The sequence below is a fragment of the Canis lupus genome, chromosome 9 (genome assembly GCF_003254725.2).
Source record: "Canis lupus dingo isolate Sandy chromosome 9, ASM325472v2, whole genome shotgun sequence".
Classification (NCBI taxonomy): domain Eukaryota; kingdom Metazoa; phylum Chordata; class Mammalia; order Carnivora; family Canidae; genus Canis; species Canis lupus.
Window position 1 is genome coordinate 16,572,310 of NC_064251.1, and position 22,226 is coordinate 16,594,535.

At 39.0% G+C, this 22,226-nt stretch overlaps 1 protein-coding gene across 3 annotated transcripts in view; it reads right to left on the reverse strand.

Annotated features, from left to right (window-relative positions):
• Positions 1-20,367, reverse strand: part of NSF (N-ethylmaleimide sensitive factor, vesicle fusing ATPase) — a 145,029-nt gene extending 124,662 nt beyond the window's left edge. For 2 of the 3 annotated variants that reach the window (XM_035721208.2, XM_049114627.1), the window contains exon 1: positions 20,248-20,367. In XM_035721208.2, the coding sequence (XP_035577101.1) occupies positions 20,248-20,259 (12 nt within the window). In that variant the 5' untranslated portion in view covers positions 20,260-20,367. Of the gene's footprint in view, positions 1-7,518; positions 7,656-20,247 lie in introns of those variants that run through there. The other variant, XM_049114628.1, reaches the window with a different exon arrangement.
• Positions 20,368-22,226: the final 1,859 nt, after the last annotated feature.

The window sequence follows — 22,226 nt, forward strand, 5'->3', positions numbered from 1 at the left end:
CATCACCTGCCATAAATACCTATTGTTTTTGACTCCCTGCATTCCTTCTTCTGTGGTAACAGCAAACCCTTCCTTTGGGAAACTGTTCCCTCCCCATTCCATACGCTTTTGCGGGCCTGCCAATCCCAGTACACAGGCAATCACAGAGTTCTATTTCATCAGTGGATTTTATACAGACATGTGCCAGAAGGACACTTTCCCTTGCCTCACTACTGCATACAGGAGGACTTTCTGCTCTATAAGAGAGTGAAACTATTACAAGAAAGCAAAGGTAACAGAGATACAAACAGACACTTTGAAACACAGACCTGACAACCAAGTTAAAGCCCTTGAGACAAATACTGAAGATTGGTATGAACCAATAAATTTTTTTCACTCAAACTTATTTCGTTTGTTTTCCATCTTTTCTAGAGAAAAAAAAATTCTGACTGATTGAAATACAATGAAGTAAATTCGCTAACTTTAATAAAGTGTATCATGAAAAAATATCTTTTGAGAAGATCCCAAATGGTATGAGCCACAGCTCCTAAGGATGAAGAAAAGTCATCTTACAAATACCTCCCAACAAAGATAATTAGTGGGTATATTTTTTTCAAACAAGAGCTTCCAGCAAAACATTCCTTCATATAACCTACTTAACTGATAACCCTTCCACCATTCTCTAGGGTTTCCAAGTTAGTGAAATACGACCTTTGTAGTCATGACATGCAGTTTTTGACTAAAGTACTCAATTCTTTAAACCTCAAGCCAAAGCTGATTCTTCTTAAATTTGCCTCCCAAATACAAATGTACAGAGCAAAAATTACCTTTTGCTTTGATTTTAACTAAAAGACTAGTTTCAATATAGTTATCCCAGTTAGAGCAGTGATTCCTAAAGTGGGCTGTGTGCAACAGAAGGATTTGCAAATAATTGGGGATCCCTGGGTGGCTCAGCGGTTTAGCGCCTGCCTTTGGCCCAGGGCGCAATCCTGGAGTCCCGGGATCGAGTCCCACGTCGGGCTCCCGGCATGAAGCCTGCTTCTCCCTCCTCCTGTGTCTCTGCCTCTCTCTCTCTCTTTCTCTCTCTCTCTATGATAAATAAATAAATAAATAAATCTTAAAAAAAAAAAAAAAAAAAAAGGATTTGCAAATAATCCAAGCATCAAAATTACCTACATTTAGAAAACAGACCTCAAAATTGTTATCTCACAAAATATTAAGACAAGATTATAAAAAATAGTGAAACAGAATTTTGATTTTTATATTTTTAATAAAATAAAAAGAATATTTTTCATCTTTAGTTCATCCTTTTAATCTCATTTTGTATATGTTTTACTATGCATATAAACTATTAGTATGTCACTTACAAATAAATATGTAGATATTTTGGAGATACATGACCAAAAACATGTTTTACTTATGGGATTCATAAAATGCTTGGAAATCACTTATTTAGAACATGAAGTAAATAAAGTCTGAATCATAAGTCTGCACTATAAATGAGATAGTATGGTTAGTTTGAATACCATCTGACAAAAGTGTACCAAACTTAAATTTCCCACCCATCCTGGGGTCTCTCTCACCTATAAGCTTCTTCTTTGTATATTCTTCTCTCTCCCCGAATGCTGAGCCTCTTGCCTAGCTAACTCCTAATCATTTAAACAATTCTCAGCTCAAGACATTACTTTTTCTAGAAGACCTTCCTAGACACATTTCCCTCTCCAGTAAACTGATACAATAAACCTCAAATGAAAGCTCCTGACTGTATTTTTATTGTCTGTTTACATGTTTGCATGGCATAAAACACCTTAAGCTTTTCAAGGACTAAGACTATATCTTACTTATATCTGGGGTTCCCCAGGACTAGTATAGGGCTTGGTACACAGCGAGTGTTCATCAAATATCTGCTGAATAAATGAACTTATGGATCAATACAAACCTAACTGCAGAATAAATAGTTCAAAGGACATGTGCATAAAGCACATTTCAAGGTTACTTGGGAGGTGATATGAAATAAATTATCTAACAGTTCAAAATTACACAGAACTGATATAGCCAAAGTAATATAAAAAAAAGCTTACAAAATGGTAAGTTAAGCTTTTCATTTGTAAACTTGTTGTCCTTCAAAAGAAGGTGAAAAACTCTGTAGAAGTCTTCTGACTAGCCAACTAAAACAGATGCTGTAAAAGGCCTCCCTACTGGAATCTAAAAGCATCTGTGTTTTTATTATAAGCCAAGCAGGGTATCTCATCTTCTCATCAAAATATCAATTCCTATAAATAGTAGCTGTTTATTTACCACAGTAATGGCAAGGGAAAATTCCACAATTTTTCTAAAACTGACCTTGCCTCTAGGAAACAATAATAAAAACTCAGCTTCTACAACCATGCAGCTATTATGAAATGAAAATACTACACTGGTAAGCAATATTATATAAGTTCAGTTATCTGGGTTCCTAGAACATTTAACCATCTAAAGGCTATAAAATGTTTTCACTAACAATTTGAAATGTAAGAAATTAACAATTCATCGCTACCTCAAAAGAACAGAAATCTCGATAAATCTTTAATGGAAACTTTAGCAGAAGTAATTATATCATTACTTGAAAGCTGTTAAAAATGCAGAAAGAATTTGCTCCTCTTCATCAAAAAAAAAATTGGAAGGATTGAACCAGAATTTCTCTGGGCAATGTTATATGGTTTTCAAATTTAAATAGCATACTTCTGTCCAAAGGTCTACTTTAAGAACTAGAGTATTAAAATATATGTTATATTGTTTACCAAACAATTTAATAGGGCAAAAGAAAAAGAAAAAAAAAAAAAAGAGTGTAATACCTAACTAGAAGAGCTCATCACCAAATAACTGCCCCTACCCTAATTGCAACACTCATGAATCCATGGGTTCTTCCTCTGAAGTGCTTGAGACCTTGGTTACAACTCTCTAGAGACACACAAATCCCCCACAGGAAAGGGAAGTAGGACGGAGAACATGAACTTGCCCAGAGCCAGCTTCACTGACAAGTCTCATTGAATTATTTCTTGTCAGATGATCTTTGCTGGAAAATAACATTTTAGAACTGCACTGGTCTAGATCAAATCTAGAGTAACCACTAGACAGATATGGCTATTAAAATGAAAATTAGACACAATTAAAAATTTCATCCGTTAGTTTCACTAGCCACCTTTCAAGTGCCACATGCAGTTAGTAGCTATCACTGTGGAAAGTTTCATTGGACAGGGCTCATCTAGAATAATGTGAGAAAGTCCATCAGTAATACCTGTCTTCAGTCCTATGGAATCACTCTGTGCTATAAACTCCTCTAATAATTTCTATTAAAATTCTGAAGTCACATGAGCCTACACAGGATGGGATAGAAATAAATTAAACTTGTATGTCCTAAAATTATCTCTCAAAGAGCCTGTAGGGATACTTTCACCTTATCCATTTCAGACCAATAACTATTCACATAAATGAATCTCCTGACATCCCTAAGGGCCTTAAAATTCCTTTACAGATTTACATTGAAAAAGAAAAAAGCAAGTTCCCATTTTGGTTTTTTGTGGGGGAACCCCAGAGAAAAATGTAAAAGGCTGATAATATTTAAATGCTGGCAAAAACATAATATAGTTTCTTATAAAGTTAACGTGATCCAGGAAGTCTATACTTAGCTTTTTATTCAGATGAAAGCATATAGCTACATTCGTACACAGATGCTCACAGAAGCTTTATTCATAATAGACAAAAAGTAGAAAGCAACACAAGTGCCTACCAACACATGAACGGATAAACAAATTGTAGTACAGCCATACAATGGAATACTAACCAGAAATTAAAAAGAAACTATAGACATAAACTTCAAAAACATAATAATGACGGGATCCCTGGGTGGCGCAGCGGTTTGGTGCCTGCCTTTGGCCCAGGGTGCGATCCTGGAGACCCAGGATCGAATCCCACATCGGGCTCCCAGTGCATGGAGCCTGCTTCTCCCTCTGCCTGGGTCTCTGCCTCTCTCTCTCTCTCTGTGTGTGTGGCTATCATAAATAAATAAATTAAAAATTTTAAAAAAACATAATAATGAGGAAAAGAAACCAAATGCAACATAAGAGTTCACTGGATATTATATAAAAAGTATAGCAAATCAACTTAATGGAAATGCACCAAAATATAAAAAACAACTATGGGGGGATCCCTGGGTGGTGCAGCGGTTTGGCGCCTGCCTTTGGCCCAGGGCGCGATCCTGGAGACCCGGGATCGAATCCCACATCGGGCTCCCGGTGCATGGAGCCTGCTTCTCCCTCTGCCTGTGTCTCTGCCTCTCTCTCTCTCTCTGTGACTATCATGAATAAATAAATAAAATCTTTAAAAAAAAAAAAAAAACAACTATGACTGGATAACGGAACTATGAGTGATTTCATTTCATCTTTTTTTCCTGCATTTTCCAATTTTACCAAATTAAAATTTTTGTTTTAAAGTTCATTGATGGAGTAGCCCCAGTGGCTGAGCGGTTTAGCACCGCCTTCAGCCTAGGGCCTGATCCTGGAGACCCAGGATTGAGTCCCACGTCAGGTTCCCTGCATGGAGCCTGCTTCTCCCTCTGCCTGTGTCTCTGCCTCTCTCTCTCTGTGTCTGTCATGAATAAATAAATAAAATTTTTTTAAAAAAATAAATAAAGTTCATTGATGGTGAGGTGCCTGGGTGGCTCAGTCAGTTAAGCGTCCAACTCTTGATTCTGGCTTAAGTCATAGTCTCAGGGCCATGAGATCCAGCCCTGCATTAGACTCCACACTCAGCAAAGAGTCTACTTGAGATTCTCTCTCTCTCTCTCTCTTCCCCCCTCTGTGCCTCCCCCTGCTCGTGCTCACTCTCACTTAGGCTCTTCCTCTCTCAAATAAATAAATAAATCTTTAAAGTTAACTGATGGCATTTCATTTTAAACCTCTGTCTGCTTCTGTATAGACAGTTATGAACATGCACATTAGGAAAATAACTCAAAGAACATGCTTAATAAAGGTCGTTGTCATTATGCATGACATGTAAGACACTGTCTCATCCTTTGTGTTTTCTTCATAATAAAATAATGTTGGTTAAATCTAATTTTCTTTGATAACAGTGTGACAAGGATTTCTGTAAATAAGAGCACTTCTAGCAAACTCAGTAAGAAGCTGTAAAATATGGTTTGAAACAGAACCATTTGATAAATATAAAGTTAAAGATTTATTTATATTGGGCAGGTTAACCAATGACAGTATCTAAATGAGCACTAAATCATAGTCAGTTAACTGAGTCTTTGGCACTGTGAATAAATAATTTCCTCTCCAAGACTGCATTACTTTGGGAAAGTTCGTCAATGTCTTAAAAATTACTTAAGAATTTGGAGAAGTACCTGTAACGATATCTAGCACATGACAGAGACTCAATAAATATTTGTTGAATTTTAAAACTTTTGGAGATATATCTACAGAGTTGAAGAAAATTAATGCCTTTCTAAGCAGATAAATACATACAACCAAAAAGTGCTATAAATAGGAAATAGACAACAAGGTTCCAAGTACAACAGAAACAAAAACTGTTTGGGACACCTGGGTGGGCACACAGTGGTTGAGTGGTCTGCCTTTGGCTCAGGTCACGATCCCGGGGTCCTAGGATTGGAGCCCTGCATCTGCCTCTGCTTATATCTCTGCCTTTCTCTCTGTGTCTCTCATGAATAAATTAATAAAATTTTTAAAAAATCTTTAAAGTACCAGAAAAGTTTAGCAAAAATGCATAAGACCCTCATGAAGAAAACCAATGCAAATACATAAAAGAATACCCAAATAAATGTAAAGAAATATGATGTTATTGTATGCAATGACTCAATATTGTAAGGATATCATCAACTCCAAATTAACCTATAAATGTAATGTAATTATAAGCAGAATCCCAATGGGTCATTCATATATTCAATCTAAACTGTAACTGCCAAGTAAAATATAGTAGAGGAAATGGGAGGGAATGTTTTAATTTATTAAACTAGCCAAGAAAACTTTTAGGAAGAATAAGGGGAAATGGCCCTACTAGATATCAAAACATGCTATGCACAGTAATTAAAACAAGATGGTATTGCGCAAAAACAAACAGTTCAATGGAGTAAAACCACCAACCCAGAAATAAGAACAGATACACAAGGACGCCTGGGTGGCTCAGCGGTTGGGCATCTGCCTTTGGCTCAGGGCGTGATCCCAGGATCTGGGATCAAGTCCCACATTGGGCTTCCTGCGAGGAGCCTGCTTCTCCCTCTGCCTATGTCTCTGCCTCCCTGTCTCACGTGAATAAATAAATAAATCTTAAAAAAAAAAAAAAGAACAGATATACAGAAGAACTTAATATACAAGACTGGGAATCAGTGGAGGAAATTATTCAGTAATGGTGTTGAGACAACTAACTATCCATCTGGTGGTGGTGAGGGAGGAGTGTTAATAACAATAGATAGTATGTTTTGGGAGATTTATTAAGTGCTAGGCACTATTTAAGAGCTTTACATTCCTGTAAGCATTCCAGCTCACAATTCTTTATTATCAAAATCCAGTATTACAGTTGACCCCTTGAACTACATGGATTTGAACTCCACTTCTATGCAGTTTTTTTGATAAATATATTACAGTATAATAAATATATTTTCCAAAAAAAATAAATGTATTTTCCATATATATATACATATATATATATACACACACACACACACACATATTTGTTTTAATCAAATAAACTCTTTGCCCAACATGAGGCTCAAATTCACAACCTCTAGAGTCACATGCTACCAACTGAGCCAGCTAGGTGCCGCCCTTATGATTCTCTTCACATTTTTTCTCCAGCTTAATTCATTGTTAAAAATATAGTATATAATACATACAGCACACAAAGTAAGTGTTATTCAACCATTTATCAATAAGGCTTCTGGTAGCTGTAGAATATTAGTAGTTAAGATTTTGGGGAGTCAAAAAATTTTTTAAGATTTTATTTATTTATTCATGAGAGAAGCAGAGACATAGGCAGAGGGAGAAGCAGACTCCCTGTGGGGAGCCCAATGCAGAACTCAATCCCAGAACCCTGGGATCACATCCTAAGCCAAAGGCAGATGCTCAACCACTAAGCCACCCAGGCATCCTCTCTAAGTGGAATTTCAACTGCACAGGGAGTCAATGTCCCTAACCCCCTTGTCCTTTAAAGGTCAACTGTAACTACCTCACTCTAGCTACTGCTTTAGTTTCTCACAATGCAAGAAAATTACTTCTCGCTAAATAATTTTTTAACGTGATTCATTCTGAATACTGCATACTTAAAAGAGAAAAAAATTCTAATTTTAAGGTGAATAAGCTGAAGATTGCATATTTTCATTCCTATAGGTACCTTCAATATAATTCAAGCACATAATACAGTTTCATTTCATCACCTTCAAGGATCACAATATTCCATTGTTTAACTTCAACCATGTTGACAACCCAATCTTGGACTTCTAGCCTTCACAACTGTGAGAAATAAATTTCTGTTGTTTAAAGTTACCCAGTGGGATCCCTGGCTGGCGCAGCGGTTTAGCGCCTGTCTTTGGCCCAGGGTGCGATCCTGGAGAACCGGGATCAAATCCCACGTCGGGCTCCCGGTGCATGGAGCCTGCTTCTCCCTCTGCCTATGTCTCTGCCTCTCTCTCTCTGACTGTGTGCCTATCATAAATAAATAAAATAAAATAAAAATAAAAATAAATAAAAATAAAAAAATAAAGTTACCCAGTCTCTGGTATTTTATTGTAGCAGCCCAAATAGACTAAGAGAATTTCATATAACATACAATTCATTTTTAAAGTGTGCACTTCAGTGGTTTGTACTATATTCAGTATGTTGTGCAATCATCACCATTAACTCCATATAATTTCCAGAAAACTCCAAAAAGAAATTAAGTACAATTAATAGTCCTAATTCTCCCCACTCTTTACCTTCTGATAACCACTAGTTTAACAGTCTCTATGGATTTTCCTATTCTGGACATTTCATATAACAATAAAATCTGTCAACTTTGTGTGACTGTCTTCTTTCACTAGGCATAATGTCATCAAGATTTTCTATATCGTAGCATGTGACTAGATCATTCATTCACACTGTATGAACAGACCACATTTATTTATCTATTCAGCAGCTGATAGACACTGGGTTATTTCTACTTTTTGGCAATTATAAATAATGCTATGAACATCCATGTAACAAGTTTATATATATAAGTATATACTTTCAACTCACTTGGTTATATACCTAGGAGTAAAATTACTGAGTCATTGTTTAACTTTTTTTTTTAAGATTTTATTTATTTATTCATGAGAAACACAGAGAGAGAGAAAGGCAGAGACACAGACAGAGGGAGAAGCAGGCTTCATGCAGGGAGCTTGACATGGGACTCGATCCCGGGTCTCCAGGATGACGCCCTGGGCTGAAGGCGGTGTTAAACCGCTGAGCCACCAGGGCTGCCCTCTGTTTAACTTTTTGAAGAATGGCCAAACTGGGTCTGAAGTGGTACCTCATTGTTGGTTGTTGTTGTTTTTTTTTTAAGATTTTATTTATTTATTCATGAGAGGTGCAGAGAGAGAGAGAGGCAGAGACATAGGCAGAGGGAGAAGCAGGCTCCATTGCAGGGAGCCCAACGTGGGACTCGATCCCAGGTCTCCAGGATCATGCCCTGGGCTGAAGGCAACACTAAACCGCTGAGCCACCAGGGCTGCCCTTCATTGTGGTTTTTAAAAAACATTTTTTAAACACTGGGCATGAAGCTGGTCTGCAGATTCCACTTGGAAAATCACTGTATTAAGTAAAGAGAAATAAATTTCATAAAACAGAAATACCAATACGTTCCTTTCTTTCTACAACAGAAATATGAAAAAGAGGCTTCAATGATGCTCCAAGGCCATTTCATCATTTAACCTGATAAACACAATTGAGTTTATTTTGATGCTTGATAAGTAGTAAAGTGATTGGGAGGCTTTATATACAAAAAACAGTAATCAGACTCAATATCCGCATATGGAGAAAAAAGACTAACATGAAATCCAGCAGCTATTTAAATTTAGATCTATGCCACATTATTAATGATCTGAATAACAGAATAAACAGCGGTACAGTATTCAATAGGCTGGCAAAGAATGTAACATTAAAATTCAAACTACATTGTCCAAAATGATAATTTATTAAGGTATTTAGAAATAAACATTCATCCATTCACTTAACATTCACTAAGTAATACCTCCACACCGGGCCTGTTTTAAACAGTGAGAATCACATCTTCTATCATCTCACAAAATGTCAATATTATTCTCTAGGAGAAAAGTAACTAGGACAACTAAATATTTTTAATTCCCCCACAATGATGTTCTTTGGAAGATCCAGAATCAGTGATAATTGCTATTTTTGTTACTTGTCAACCAAGTAAGAAAATGTCTGTTCATATGCATATAACACAAAAAACACTTTGCAATACTTAAAAATCTACCAGCAAAACCCTAAGACACTCTTTATTATTTAGGTATTTTAAAAATAAGTGAATTATTGGGTTTCAAAAATGACAACTTATTTCTTACTTTAACAATTTTCACGTTTTCTCCATTACCAAAGATCTATATGGCTAGTGCAAAACACGTAAAAACTTTAGCACTTCACTCTGAATTTAGCAAAGGACCAAAATACCCTGCATTACTCATAAACAGCTGGTGCTAATTCATTTGATTTCAGATCTATAGAGCACAAAGTTGTGATAAATTATTAGTACTATTTGGCCTAATGTCAAAAAAAAAAAAAGGAAAAGAAAATCAGCTTTTTAGAGTAATTCAGCTAAATTTTATTGAAATTATCTTTTATCTGCCCTTGTAAAGCATGAGGAAAAAATGTAGGTTAAATCAATAGCAATAAAGATAATTTTTTTCCTAAAGATTTTTTATTTTTAGGTAATCTCTACACCTAACATGAGGCTTGAATTCATGACCCAGAGATTGAGTCTCATGCTTTACTGACTAAGCCAGTTAGGCACCCCAATAAAGATAAATTTAAATTTAAAGATAAAGATATCTTTTAAAAGAAGAGATTACTTTCATATGGAAAAGGGCCAAGAAATTCCAAATTAAAAAAAAATGAGGGAGCAAGAATAATTTCAGAATACAGCAAGAATAATTTTAAAGCTATCATATAATATATATAACATAAATAATACAATTACTACAAAACATATAATGTTTAATATTAAAGCTTTTTTTTCAAAGATTTTATTTATTTGAGAGAGAGACAGAGAGACAGAGCACAGGGGAGAGAGAGAGTAAGAAGCAGACTCTCTGCTAAGTGGGGAGCCTGACATGGGGCTTGATCCCAGGACCCTGAGATCATGATCTGAGTGTAAGGCAGACACTTAATTGCACCACCCAGGCACCCCTACATCTCTTAATTAAGACAGGGGTATTGGTACATATATAGACAAACAAAAGATGAACCACAGAAGAGTCCAGACTTGGGTGGTTATAAAACAGAGATAGCATTAAAAATCAGTGGGGAAAAAGGATGGACTCAATAAATGATATTGGGACAACTGGCTATACATATGGAAAAAACAAAATTAGCTTCCGAATTCACACCAAACACAAAAATAAATTCCAGATGAATTAAATACCAAAATGTAAAAACCAAAATTTTAAACCTTTTAGAAGAAAATCCTTTTGAAGACAGGTAAAGATTTCTTTTGCAGCATCTACATGGCTCAGACCATTGGACAGCCCATTCTTGGTGTCGGCTCAGGTCATGATCTTAGGGTACTGGGACTGAGCCCGTCAGGCTCCAAGATCAGTGGGAAGTCGGCTTCAGGATTCTCTCTTTTTCTTTCCCTCTGCCCTTCCCCTGCTCTCTCTCTAAAATAAATTTTAAAATCTTAAAAAAAAGATTTCTTTTAAAATACCCAAACACAATAATCATAAAGGTAAAGTGAGTAATTATAGCTATAATAAAATTTAAATCTAAAACTCTGTAAACATGAAAAGATCACCACTGTCTGGGAGAGGCTATTTACAACTAAATAAGAACCAGATTCCAAAGCATACCTTACTCCCCTCAAAAGGAAAACCATACAAATCAATTTTTTAAAAAAATGCTAACAGCCAAAAGGTAACAGCAGGCAAAGGATATACAAAGGTGAGTCACAGAAGAGGAAATCCCAATGACCAATAAAAAAAATTGCTCAATCTCACTAGTAATTAGGGAAAAAATGCAAACTTAAACAATAAGATTATATCATATTGTAAAAACTAAAATGTCTGTATGTTAAGTGCTGGAAAAGACGTGTAACGGGCACTCATACACTGCTGGCAAGAGTACAAACTGGTATAACTAGGTGAAGACAAAGGTAACTCATCACCCACCAATTCTATGTAGCAACAGGATACATATTTTAGACATATATCCTAAAGAAACTCTTACATATATACGTAAAGAGACATATAGAGGAATGTGTACTCCAGAAAAAATAAAATTAGAAGCCACTTAAATTATCCTCAGATAAGGAAACAGAGAATTGTGGTATATTCACAAAATAGGATACTACCTAGTAATCAAACAGAATTAACTAGCTCTCTATATATCAACATGGCTAAATTTCAAATGCCATTTTAAATTTTTAAAATGCAGTTTGCAAAAGGAAATATACAGTATGACACCAGTATATATATTTTTAAAAAACACAAAACAGTATATTACCTATGAGCGCAAAGATACATAAACGTGAAAAAAAGGATCTATACTAACTTTAGAATAGTGGTTATTTCTGGGAAAGGTTAGTGGAATCAAAAGGAGATACAGGGATCCCTGGGTGGCGCAGCGGTTTGGCGCCTGCCTTTGGCCTAGGGCGCGATCCTGGAGAACCAGGATCGATTCCCACGTCGGGCTCCCGGTGCATGGAGCCTGCTTCTCTCTGCCTGTGTCTCTGCCTCTCTTTCTCTCTCTGTGACTATCATAAATAAATAAAAATTAAAAAAATATATTTAAAAGGAGATACAAAAGAGATTCAATTGAATCTGTAATGTTTTATTTCTAAAAATTAAAGTTCTGAAACAAATACCACAATATGTTAACACTTAAATCTGGGTGCTAAGCATATGGATATATGTTATGCTATTTGCTGTACTTGCTTGAAATTTTTTTTTTAAGATTTCTTTTTTTTTTAAGATTTTATTTATTTATTCATGAGAGACAGAGAGAGACACACACACACACACAAGGCAGAGGGAGAAGCAGGCTCCATGCAGGGAGCTGGACTTGGGATGCCTGACGTGGGACTCTATCTCCGGTCTTCAGGCTCATGTCCTGGGCTGAAGGCGGCGCTAAACCGCTGAGCCACCAGGGCTGGGCTTTTTTTCTTTTTTTTTTTTTTTTAAGTAATCTCTATACCCAACTCAACTCATAATCCCAAGATCAAGAGTTGCATGCTCTTCTGAGTGAGCCAACTAGGCACCCCATGCTTAAAATCTCTTAGAGTATATATAAATTATACTTGTTTTAATGCATAGAGCTTCTAGAAATAATTATAGTCAAGTAAGGAATAGTTTCCATCATAAAAAATAAGTTGGAGGGGTGCCTGGGTGGTTCAGTCGGTCGAACATCTGCCTTTAGCTCAGGTCATGATCCTGAAGTGCCAAGATCCAGACCCAGGTCAAGTCCCTGCTGGGTGGGGAATCTGCTTCTTTCTCTGCCCCTAACGCTCCTCATTCTCTTTTTTTTTTTTTTTTCTCTCTCTCTCACTTTCTCTCTCAAGTAAATAAGTGAAATATTAAAAAAAAAAAATAGATTGGAAATTATGACATTAAATCACTAGGAAACTGAAGACAGCATAATGTAGGCCTCAGAGCCCATTCAAGAGTATTAATACTGAAGTGTAAGCAAGGATCACATTAAAAGATTTTTACCTAAGATACCATACCTAGAGTATGGACCCTTAAGAATTGCAGTATAGCACCTGTCTAGTATATTGCCAATGCAAGTGTTTTCAAAGGTTCACACTGTTCTGCCAATTCAAGAATTTTCAACAGTACAATAGTATAGTTTCACCTTATACTGTTGCACCTTGTTTTAAATACTTGAAAAAAGAACACATCCATTTTAAGCATAAATTCCTTTTGTTTCAAAAAGAAGCTATTTAACGGTGTTACAAAGAGTTCAATTTTACTTTCTAAAACGTATTTGCATTTGAAGATACTTTTTAATATCTCCACTAAAGAGGTGCTTGGGTGGCTCAGTTGGTTAAGTGTCTGCCTTCAGCTCAGGTCATGATCCCAGCCAGGATTCTAGGATCAAGCTCCAGCAAGCCCAAGGCTCTGCTCAGCGGGGAGTCTGCTTCTCCCTCTCCCTCTGCCACTCCTGTTTGTGTGTGCTCTCTCTGTCTCAAATATTTTTTAAAAAGCAAATAAAATTTACAGTAAAGTAACATACAAAAACAATAACTACTGCATATAAGATTGCAGAAAGTTGATATGCTTTGGACAGCAGACCTCTGATTTTAGGAAACAAGACTACAAAACATTCTGTATTATCTGTTTGGACTAGTGGTATTACACATAAACTATCCCCAATTCACAACCTGTGCCCCAAACTACCTGAAGGTTGATTATTTGGTAAAGATGTCATTTACGCACAAAAATCTTATAAATGGCTAAGTTTATTGGGGTGCATGGATGGCTTAGTTGTTTGAGCATCATGACTCTTGGTTTCCACTCAGGTCATGATCTCATGATCTCACACAGTAGTAGAATAGAGCCGGGCCTCCAGCTCCTAAGAATCTGCTTCAGATTCTTTCTCCCTCTCCTTCACTCTCCCTTTCTGCCCTTCCCCACTCTTGTTCATGCAGGCACGTGCTTGCTCTCTCTCAAATAAAATCTTTCAAATTAAATAAATAAATGGCTAGGTTTCTAGATTAGGTTACAAAAGTTTCATCAGGGATCCCTGGGTGGCGCAGTGGTTTGGCGCCTGCCTTTGGCCCAGGGTGCGATCTTGGAGACCTGGGATTGAATCCCACGTCGGGCTCCCGGTGCATGGAGCCTGCTTCTCCCTCTGCCTGTGTCTCTGCCTGTGTCTCTGCCTCTCTCTCTCTCTCTCTCTGTATGACTATCATAAAAAAAAAAAAAAGTTTCATCAATATACTGATACTAAATATACTGGCCTGCCCTTATCAAAATGTGAGATTAGGTAAATTTGACCTCTAACATCTTTGTACATCTCATTCAACTCCTAAGAGAGTTCTCTCCCTTAGATTCCTATTTAATATCATCTTATTCCTATTTCTTCACAACAAATTACCTCAGCTAGGTATAAGAATTTATGAAGAAACTAATCCATTGTCTTTATTTGCATGACTGTATGTATATTTTCGAAAAGGACTGCTGAATCTCCAGTAATTGAGATTTCTGGTAATTTTAAATGATAGAGTACAAAAAAGTTCATACAACATGGAAAGCCTTTCTTCTTTTCTTTTTGATAACCAGATGGTGCTGGTGGTTTAGGGGCCCAAAAAGCAACACCAAAGAGAGCAACTTTATTAAAGAGTTTCTCCATACTTAGAGTCAGCTCTCCTAAACTATTAAGGCTGTATTTCAGATTCTTTCTTTCCTCTACTTCTGATTCTAGGATTCCAGAGAAGCTGTTAGCATAAAAGTTCTGATAGATAGATAGATAGATAGATAGATAGATAGATAGATAGATAGATAGTGTTGAAGCCTGGGGCAGTGGTAGCCAACTGTATGTGGAGTTTTTTCTAAATAAGAGTCTGTATTCAATGTAAGCATAAGAATTAGAACTATAGAATCTATTTTATTGCCAGCAAAAATTTAAGACAGCCAAGAATACTTATTACCTAATTCAATCTTTTTGAAAGGCCAAAGGTAATCAAGTAAGTTTAAATAAATTTATCATTTATTATAAAATGTATCCAACTTACAATTCCATTTTCTTATACAATAAATACACTAAAGAAGAGAATGACAAAAATTATTTTCTTTCAGGTTCTCTGCTTTTTAGATTAGAACCTTAAAGATATTTTAGGAATTAATCAAATTCTCATGATGTAGATGTTATTTACTGAATAATATCACACATTTTTTTTATTCAGCCAATTTCCCAGATGAACTAAACACGATGATCTATTTTGCCCAGAAAAAGCAAAGGACAAGATATACAGGTTACAAATGCTACCAATGATACATGTGATATAATGACACAATGAAAAAGTCTCCTTCAATTACACAATATAAATACCATATACAAGACATTAGAATGCCAAAATTAAACTAACCAAAAGCAATAATTCAAAATAGCTTTTCTCCCACAAAAAAGGGATTCAGAACTCATTGGAAAAGCATTACAACAAGGCTAACTCTATTTGTTAAACTTTAGTGAGTAGTTACTAGGAAATTATAGTTATCGGGAAAAATAGGACAATCAGGGACGGGCCAAAGGTGTTCAGATTTTCCAAAAAACAGAAGGTAGTTTTTGAAAATTAAACTTTGGCAGCAACCTCTAAAAGTTCTAGGTAAGGTAAATCTTCTCTTCTCTATACCCTTGTAACTAAGTTGGTGAAGCAGGTAATAGTATCAAAATGAGCTGGAATTCATATCCTGACACTGCTAGTTAGTTGTGAACCTAGCAAATTAACAAGCTCTTATCTCTGAATAAAACAATATTAATACTACCTAGCTTGCAGGGTGGTTTTGTCAAGATTAAATGAGATATGTTTGTATTTAAGTAATGGTACCCAAAGTATACTGATGTGTATCAGTCTAGAGGAAGGTCCCCATTAGCATGATCAAGGGCTATTTCTGATCCATTTTATCTCCTTTTGATCAATAACTTGAATGTAGACACAGAAGTCATAATTTTAAACCTACAGGAGAAAACAAAACCAGCAGACAGCACTACCAGGTTGTATAACATGAAAGAATTGAGAATTAAGAAGACCTTGAACAAGTAGCAGATAGGCCCTGACCTTAAAAAAAAAAAAAAAAATTGTAAAGGAGATAAATATAGGGTTTTACACTTAGATTTAACTTTAAAAATGCACAATACAGGGATCCCTGGGTGGCTCAGCGGTTTAGCACCTGCCTTTGGCCCAGGGCGCGATCCTGGAGACCCGGGATCGAATCCCACATCGGGCTCCCGGTGCATGGAGCCTGCTTCTCCCTCTGCCTGTGTCTCTGCCTCTCTCTTTCTCTCTCTGTGACTATCACAAATAAATAAATAAAATAATAATAATAAAAAAATAAATAAAAAATAAATAAATAAATAAAAATGCACAATACATAGAATGGGGTGGGGGAGCCAATTTTAAAAGAATACAAGAGTTTTAATTGACTATAAGCTCATTATGAGCCAAGAATGTGATTTACTGCAGGAAAAAAAGAGAATACAACTTTACCCTGTATTAATAATGGTAATGTCTAGCTCAAGAGAACAAGTGTTCAGCATATCCTTCACTAATCACGGTGTTCCACTGGGGACACATTTTAGAAGAAATATTGGCAAACAGCTTTTCCAAAATAAGGTAACCTAAATGATAAAGGGTTTGGAATACAGAATGTTAGACAAATTGGGAATGTTTAAATTGCAAAAGAGAAAATCTGAGAGAATATGTAACCTGTCTTCAAATATATGAGGACCTATCATACAGAAAAGGAACTGTGTCTAGTTCAATACAGCTCTAAACAGGGCAGCCCGGGTGGCTCAACGGTTTAGCGCCGCCTGCAGCCCAGGGCGTGATCCTGGAGACCCGGGATGGAGTCCCACATCGGGCTCCCTGCATGGAGCCTGCTTTTCCCTCTGCCTGTGTCTCTGCCTCTCTCTTTCTCTCCTCTCTGTGTCTCTCATGAATAAATAAATAAAATCTTTAAAAAATATATATAGCTCTAAACAGCTAAAAATTACATGGTACTCCACATAAAAAAGACCTTTCTAATATGACACTAAATTGGGCTAGCTTTAATAGTGATGCACCTTCTACTGCTACAGTATTCAGAGATTAAATTAGCTTCATTTTAAACAAAAATGTACTGGGTACTTAGATCCTAGGCAATATGCAAAGCACCAGTGATGATAATGAGGAAATGAACATGGTCTCTTCTTTCATGGAAGATAAATGATCAAGGCAAATAACCACACGGATAAATTTAAAATAACAAATAAATCTCTAAGGAAAGGAATACAGCTCTTCAAGAACATTTAACAAAGGATTATGACTTATGTGGGATCAGAACAGGCTTCCCTTCAATAGATGAGTGATCTATGAGTAGGAGGTAAATGGTTAGGAACAGAACATCACAAAGAAGGGAAACAGCACATGCAAAGACCTTGTGGTAAGAGAAACTACTAAAGTTCAAGGAACTGAATGGCTTATATAACCTGAGCACAGAGAGTAGGGCAGTGAGTACAGAGTAGCAGAAGTAGAACCACAAAAGGCCTTAAAGGCCCAGTTTGGATTTCATCTTCTCCCCAAATTAACCCGATACTATTGAGGTAGGGGTTTAAGCAGCCAACAGGCATGGGAAGAAACAATCAATGTGGAAAATGCTGTAAAGAGACCTCTAGTGAGCTTCCTGAAGTAGTCCAAACCACAAATTATGGTAGTTTGAGAAAATGTGGTGGAAATGAAGATACAGAGAGGTGGACAGATTGAAGATACTTTTTAGGATATTAAAATGACAGGAACTCCTGGGCGGCTCAGTGGTTGAGCATCTGCCTTCAGCTCAGGGGGTGATCCAGGGATCCAGGATCGAGTACCGCATCAGGCTCCCTGCAAGAAGCCTGCTTCTCCCTCTGCCTATGTCTCTGCCTCATTCATTCTCTCTCTCTCTCTCTCTGTATGTGTATGTCTCATAAATAAATAATAAGAATCTTTAAAAAAAAAAAGAGGATATTAAAATGACAGAACCCACATGACCAGTTCAGTGGATTATTTGGTTATAGCTTAAAGCAGCAATGCCCTCCCCCCCCCACCGCCAAAAAAAAGCAGCAATGCCCAAGCCAGATTCTTCAGCCCTAATAATACCCTTTTTGCAAAGGGGTGGAGTTGGGTGGAACAGAACTCAGTGATGAATTTTACTGGAGGGACAGAGGATGTGGTAAAAAAGAAGAAAGGATGACCATGACCACCACCACAACCACCTTTCCAACCCACACTGGTTTTCAGACTATATAAGTGGATGCACGGTGATGCCATTCACTGAAATAGAAAACAGGAAAAGTACTAATTAGGTGGGCTAAGATCATGGGTTTAGATGTGAACAGTAGAGTTTGAGGTGCCTTGATTTTACATAGGAAGTCTGACATTGATCTGGAACTTAAAGGATAGGTGTGGACTGGGAGTAAAATATTGAGAACCATTGGCATATGGATGGTAATTGAAGCTACAGGCTTAGAAGCGATTGCCTGAAGAGAAAACAGAGAAGAGAGCCTTGAGGAATATCTGCACTGAATAACAGGGTAGAGGAGGGTGAGTCTGCAAAAGAGAGGTAGGAGTGAAAACAAGCAAGGCTGCACAGAAGCCATGGGAAGAGCGTTTTCATGAAATGGTCAATGTCAAATGCTGTGGAGACATCAACTCAAAGAATGAAAAATGTCAATTAAGGGTGCTTGAGTGGCTCAGCTGGTTGAGTGTCTGCCTTCTGCTGGGGTCAGGATCTCAGGGTCCTGGGATCGGGTCCCAGGTCAGGCTCCCTGCTCAGGGAGGAGCCTGCTTCTCCCTCTCCCTCTGCCTTCCTCTCCTTCTACCCCTTCTCTCCGTCTGCGCCCCCCCCCCCCCCCCCCCCGTGTGCTCGGGCTCTCTCTCTCAAAAAGAAAAAAAAAAGAAAGAAAGAAAATAAAGAAATAAAAGAAAAGAAATCTTAAAAGAAAAAAAAAAGAAAAATGTCAATTAAGTTTAGGAACTCGTTTCAGTGGACTGATACGGCCAGCAATCAGACCTCAGTGGGCTGAATAGGTGGTAAGCAAATGGAAGACAGTAAATGTACACAACTCCATCAAAATTTCTAGCTGAAAAAATGGGAAGAGAAAAGGAGACAGCTGTGAAGGTGGAGGGAGGGTTTCTCTTAAAATGGAAGAAGATTAAGTATGTTAAGAGGGAAAAGGTGAATACATAGGAGTGGGGTTCCTTGGGTGGGGGAAAAAAGAGACTCTGAAACATGAGTAGAGAGAGAGTAGCCATAGATTAAAGGAGAGGCTATGGGGAAGAGGAAGAGGTCAAATTAAATGACCTTTAAGGTGTCTTCTCACTCCATAATTTCACGACTTTCAATGCCATTTAGATAGGACATCCACATGCACGCATAAATTTATGCAAACTTGTTCAAGTCTTCCAGTATAAATAAATCGGCCAAGCACATCCTTATCCCCTAGTGACGCAGTTAATGTCCCTACGTTTATGACCAGTGTAATCTCTGGGCAAGATCCATCCCTCAGAGAGAGCTTTTAGCTCAACGCACACTGCAGCACCGCACCGAACCAGCCCTCGCCAAACCCATACTACACCGCGATTTTAAGAAGCTAAAGGAGGAAGTGAAATTTAAAATCCTGAAACTACAATATACCCTACTACATTCAAAGCGACTGTCATTCACAAAAACAAAACGCGACACCCCAAACGCATCCCCACTCCAAGCTGAGGACACTCCTGCCTGTTCCGACGGTGACAGGTCCCCCAGCCAGGCTCAGGTCTAACGCCACAAGTCATTTGCACCTCCTCCTTCCTTTCCCAAGACCTTTCACACTCTAAAGCAGCAGAAATGGGTTCCTAAGGGTCCTTCCACAGCCCTCGCCCCCACGCAGCCGACGGATCCCCCGCAGTTATCCCCGCGGCTGCACCTAATAAGCTCTGGCTAGGGGGGTGCGACGCCCCCAGAGCCCGTCCGACGGGGCTGGGACCGCCGCAACCCTGCGGCTGGCTTGGGGGACGCGGATAACAAGCCCCGGGGGACAGAACGCGAGCAGCAGAGGAGACCCAGGAGACCCAGGGTGGTGAGGGGCGCAGCTCCCCTCGAGCTTCCTCGGGCGGATGGAGTTTCTGAGGCTAATCCCCTGCCACCGCTCCCCCTTCTCACCCTCAAGCCCTCCTCTGGCTGGCCGCCCCCCCGGACCCCCCATCTGCTCGGACTCACTCCCCCTCCCCCTCGGGCCGTCGGGACCTCCGAGCGCCCGCGAGCCCGGCGCCCTCGCCTCGAGCCGCAGCTCCGGGGCCGCCACTCACCCGGCCCGCCATCTTCGCGGACACGTCCGGCTTGGCGGCTACAGCTGGGCGCTCAGGAGAGCCCGCCCCCGCCGCGCGCGCGCGCGCCCGTCGCCCGCCCTCGCGCAGGCGCGCAGCCGCCGTGAAGCCGCGCGCGCACGCGCGCGCGCCCCCGGCCGCGTCCCCCGGCGCCCCCTCCCCGCAGAGCATGCGCCGGCTCCGCGGCTGCGGACACGAGGGCGGGGCGGCGGCGCCATCTTGAGCGCGGGCTGCGGGTCTCGCGAGGGTGTACCTCGGGGTGTACCTCGACCGAGTGCGGAGCCGCGGGCGGTTTACTCAGGGGCTTGTTGTGCACGTCTTGTCACAGCTGACCTTTTGCCTCGGACTTTGTAGCAAGGCCTTTGATGTTTTAATCCCTTAGCCCTGCTTCTCTTTGCCAGCTGCTGCTTGCCCAGTTAGGGCCTTTTAGCCTTTTCACCCTTCTGCTTCTGGACCCGCTGAAATGTGGGGAAGGTGCCTGAGAGCATCTGGCGCGGGGGCTGGGCTGTCCCCAAGCTGGTTCTGGATTCAAGTTCTGCGAGAATTCAAGCTTTTTCTCTGTAGGCGAGCTTGTTTATCTAGCTCCTGGAAATTATCAGCATGGGCATTTATGTTTGGTTTATATGTAGCCTGGAAAACTCAGTATTTTCTTCAAATTTAAAAGCGAGTGGGACGCCTGGGTGGCTCAGCGGTTGAGCAACTGCCTGGGGCCCAGGGCGTGATCCCGGGGTCCTGGGATCGAGTCCCACGTCGTGCTCCCTGCGTGGAGCCTGCTTCTCCCTCTGCCTCTCTATCTCTCGTGAATAAAATCTTTAAAAAATAATAATAAATTTAAAAGTGAACTGTGATTGTTGCTATTCTTTCATTTTCTACATTTTTTATTTCATTAAGTATTTATAAAGGTAGTGTTTTTAACGATCTTTGTCATCCCCCCGTGTTGTTTCATTTGAGACCATATGGCTGAATTTGAATGAAATACCCCTGAAATTCGTTCTTTTTTTTACTTCGATGTCTCAACTACTGCATTTCCTCACTGAAATCCCAGAACAGAGGATAATAATCCTTAGAATAAATAATAAAAACCACATCAGCAGCGGCCCCTTACAAGAAGAGAGAATCCGCCTAGAGGATTCCCTGATGCTTTTTTTTGCCCCTGCCCCTGCTGGCTTAGATTTCTCTCCATATTTATACGAGGCAAGGAGAAATAACAGGATTTGTTCTCTTTCATTTCTTACAGTTGATTAGGAAAAATAATAGTTTTTCCAACATGAGCGAAGGAAAAAATAGAAGAGCTGGGCATGCTTAGTGGTTTAAAATTGAGAATAGAAATCAGTAAGTCACCTGAAGGTGGGCCAGAGACAGAAGAAATAAAAAAGTCAGGCCAGTTGTTTTTGTTTTTTTAAGATGCTATTTATTTATTTGAGAGAGAGCATGGTGGGGGGGAGGGGTGCAGAGGGAGAGGGAGAAGCAGACTCCCAGCTGAGCAGGGAGCCTGAAGTTTGGTTCCCAGGAGAGCTGAAGGCAGATGCTTCACAGACTGAGCCACCGAGGCACCCCAAATCAGGCCAGTTCTATAAACTCTCACACTGTACCTGAGAACCACATTGCTTTATTGGACAAATCAGATGTTAATTAAATCAGTGCATCCAAGTTTATTAGGAAAAAGAATTAGTTGAATTCTGATCTATTAACTTGCAAAAGCTACAAAAACAATTAGAATGAGTTGGGGAGCCTGGAGGTGTAGGTTCTGGTCCCTTTTCTCTGTCAACTCACTTGCCAGGTCCCTTGACCTCTCTGAGCCCCAGTTTCCTTACTTGCAAAGTGAAAGGTATAATTAGATGCACTTAATTTTTGTGTGTTACATTTTTTGGTACTTTGAATTTGAATCTATAAATCAAAGAGATTGACCAAAAAGATTCAGAAGATTATATTGGTTCTCAGTCCAGTGACCTGACATTATT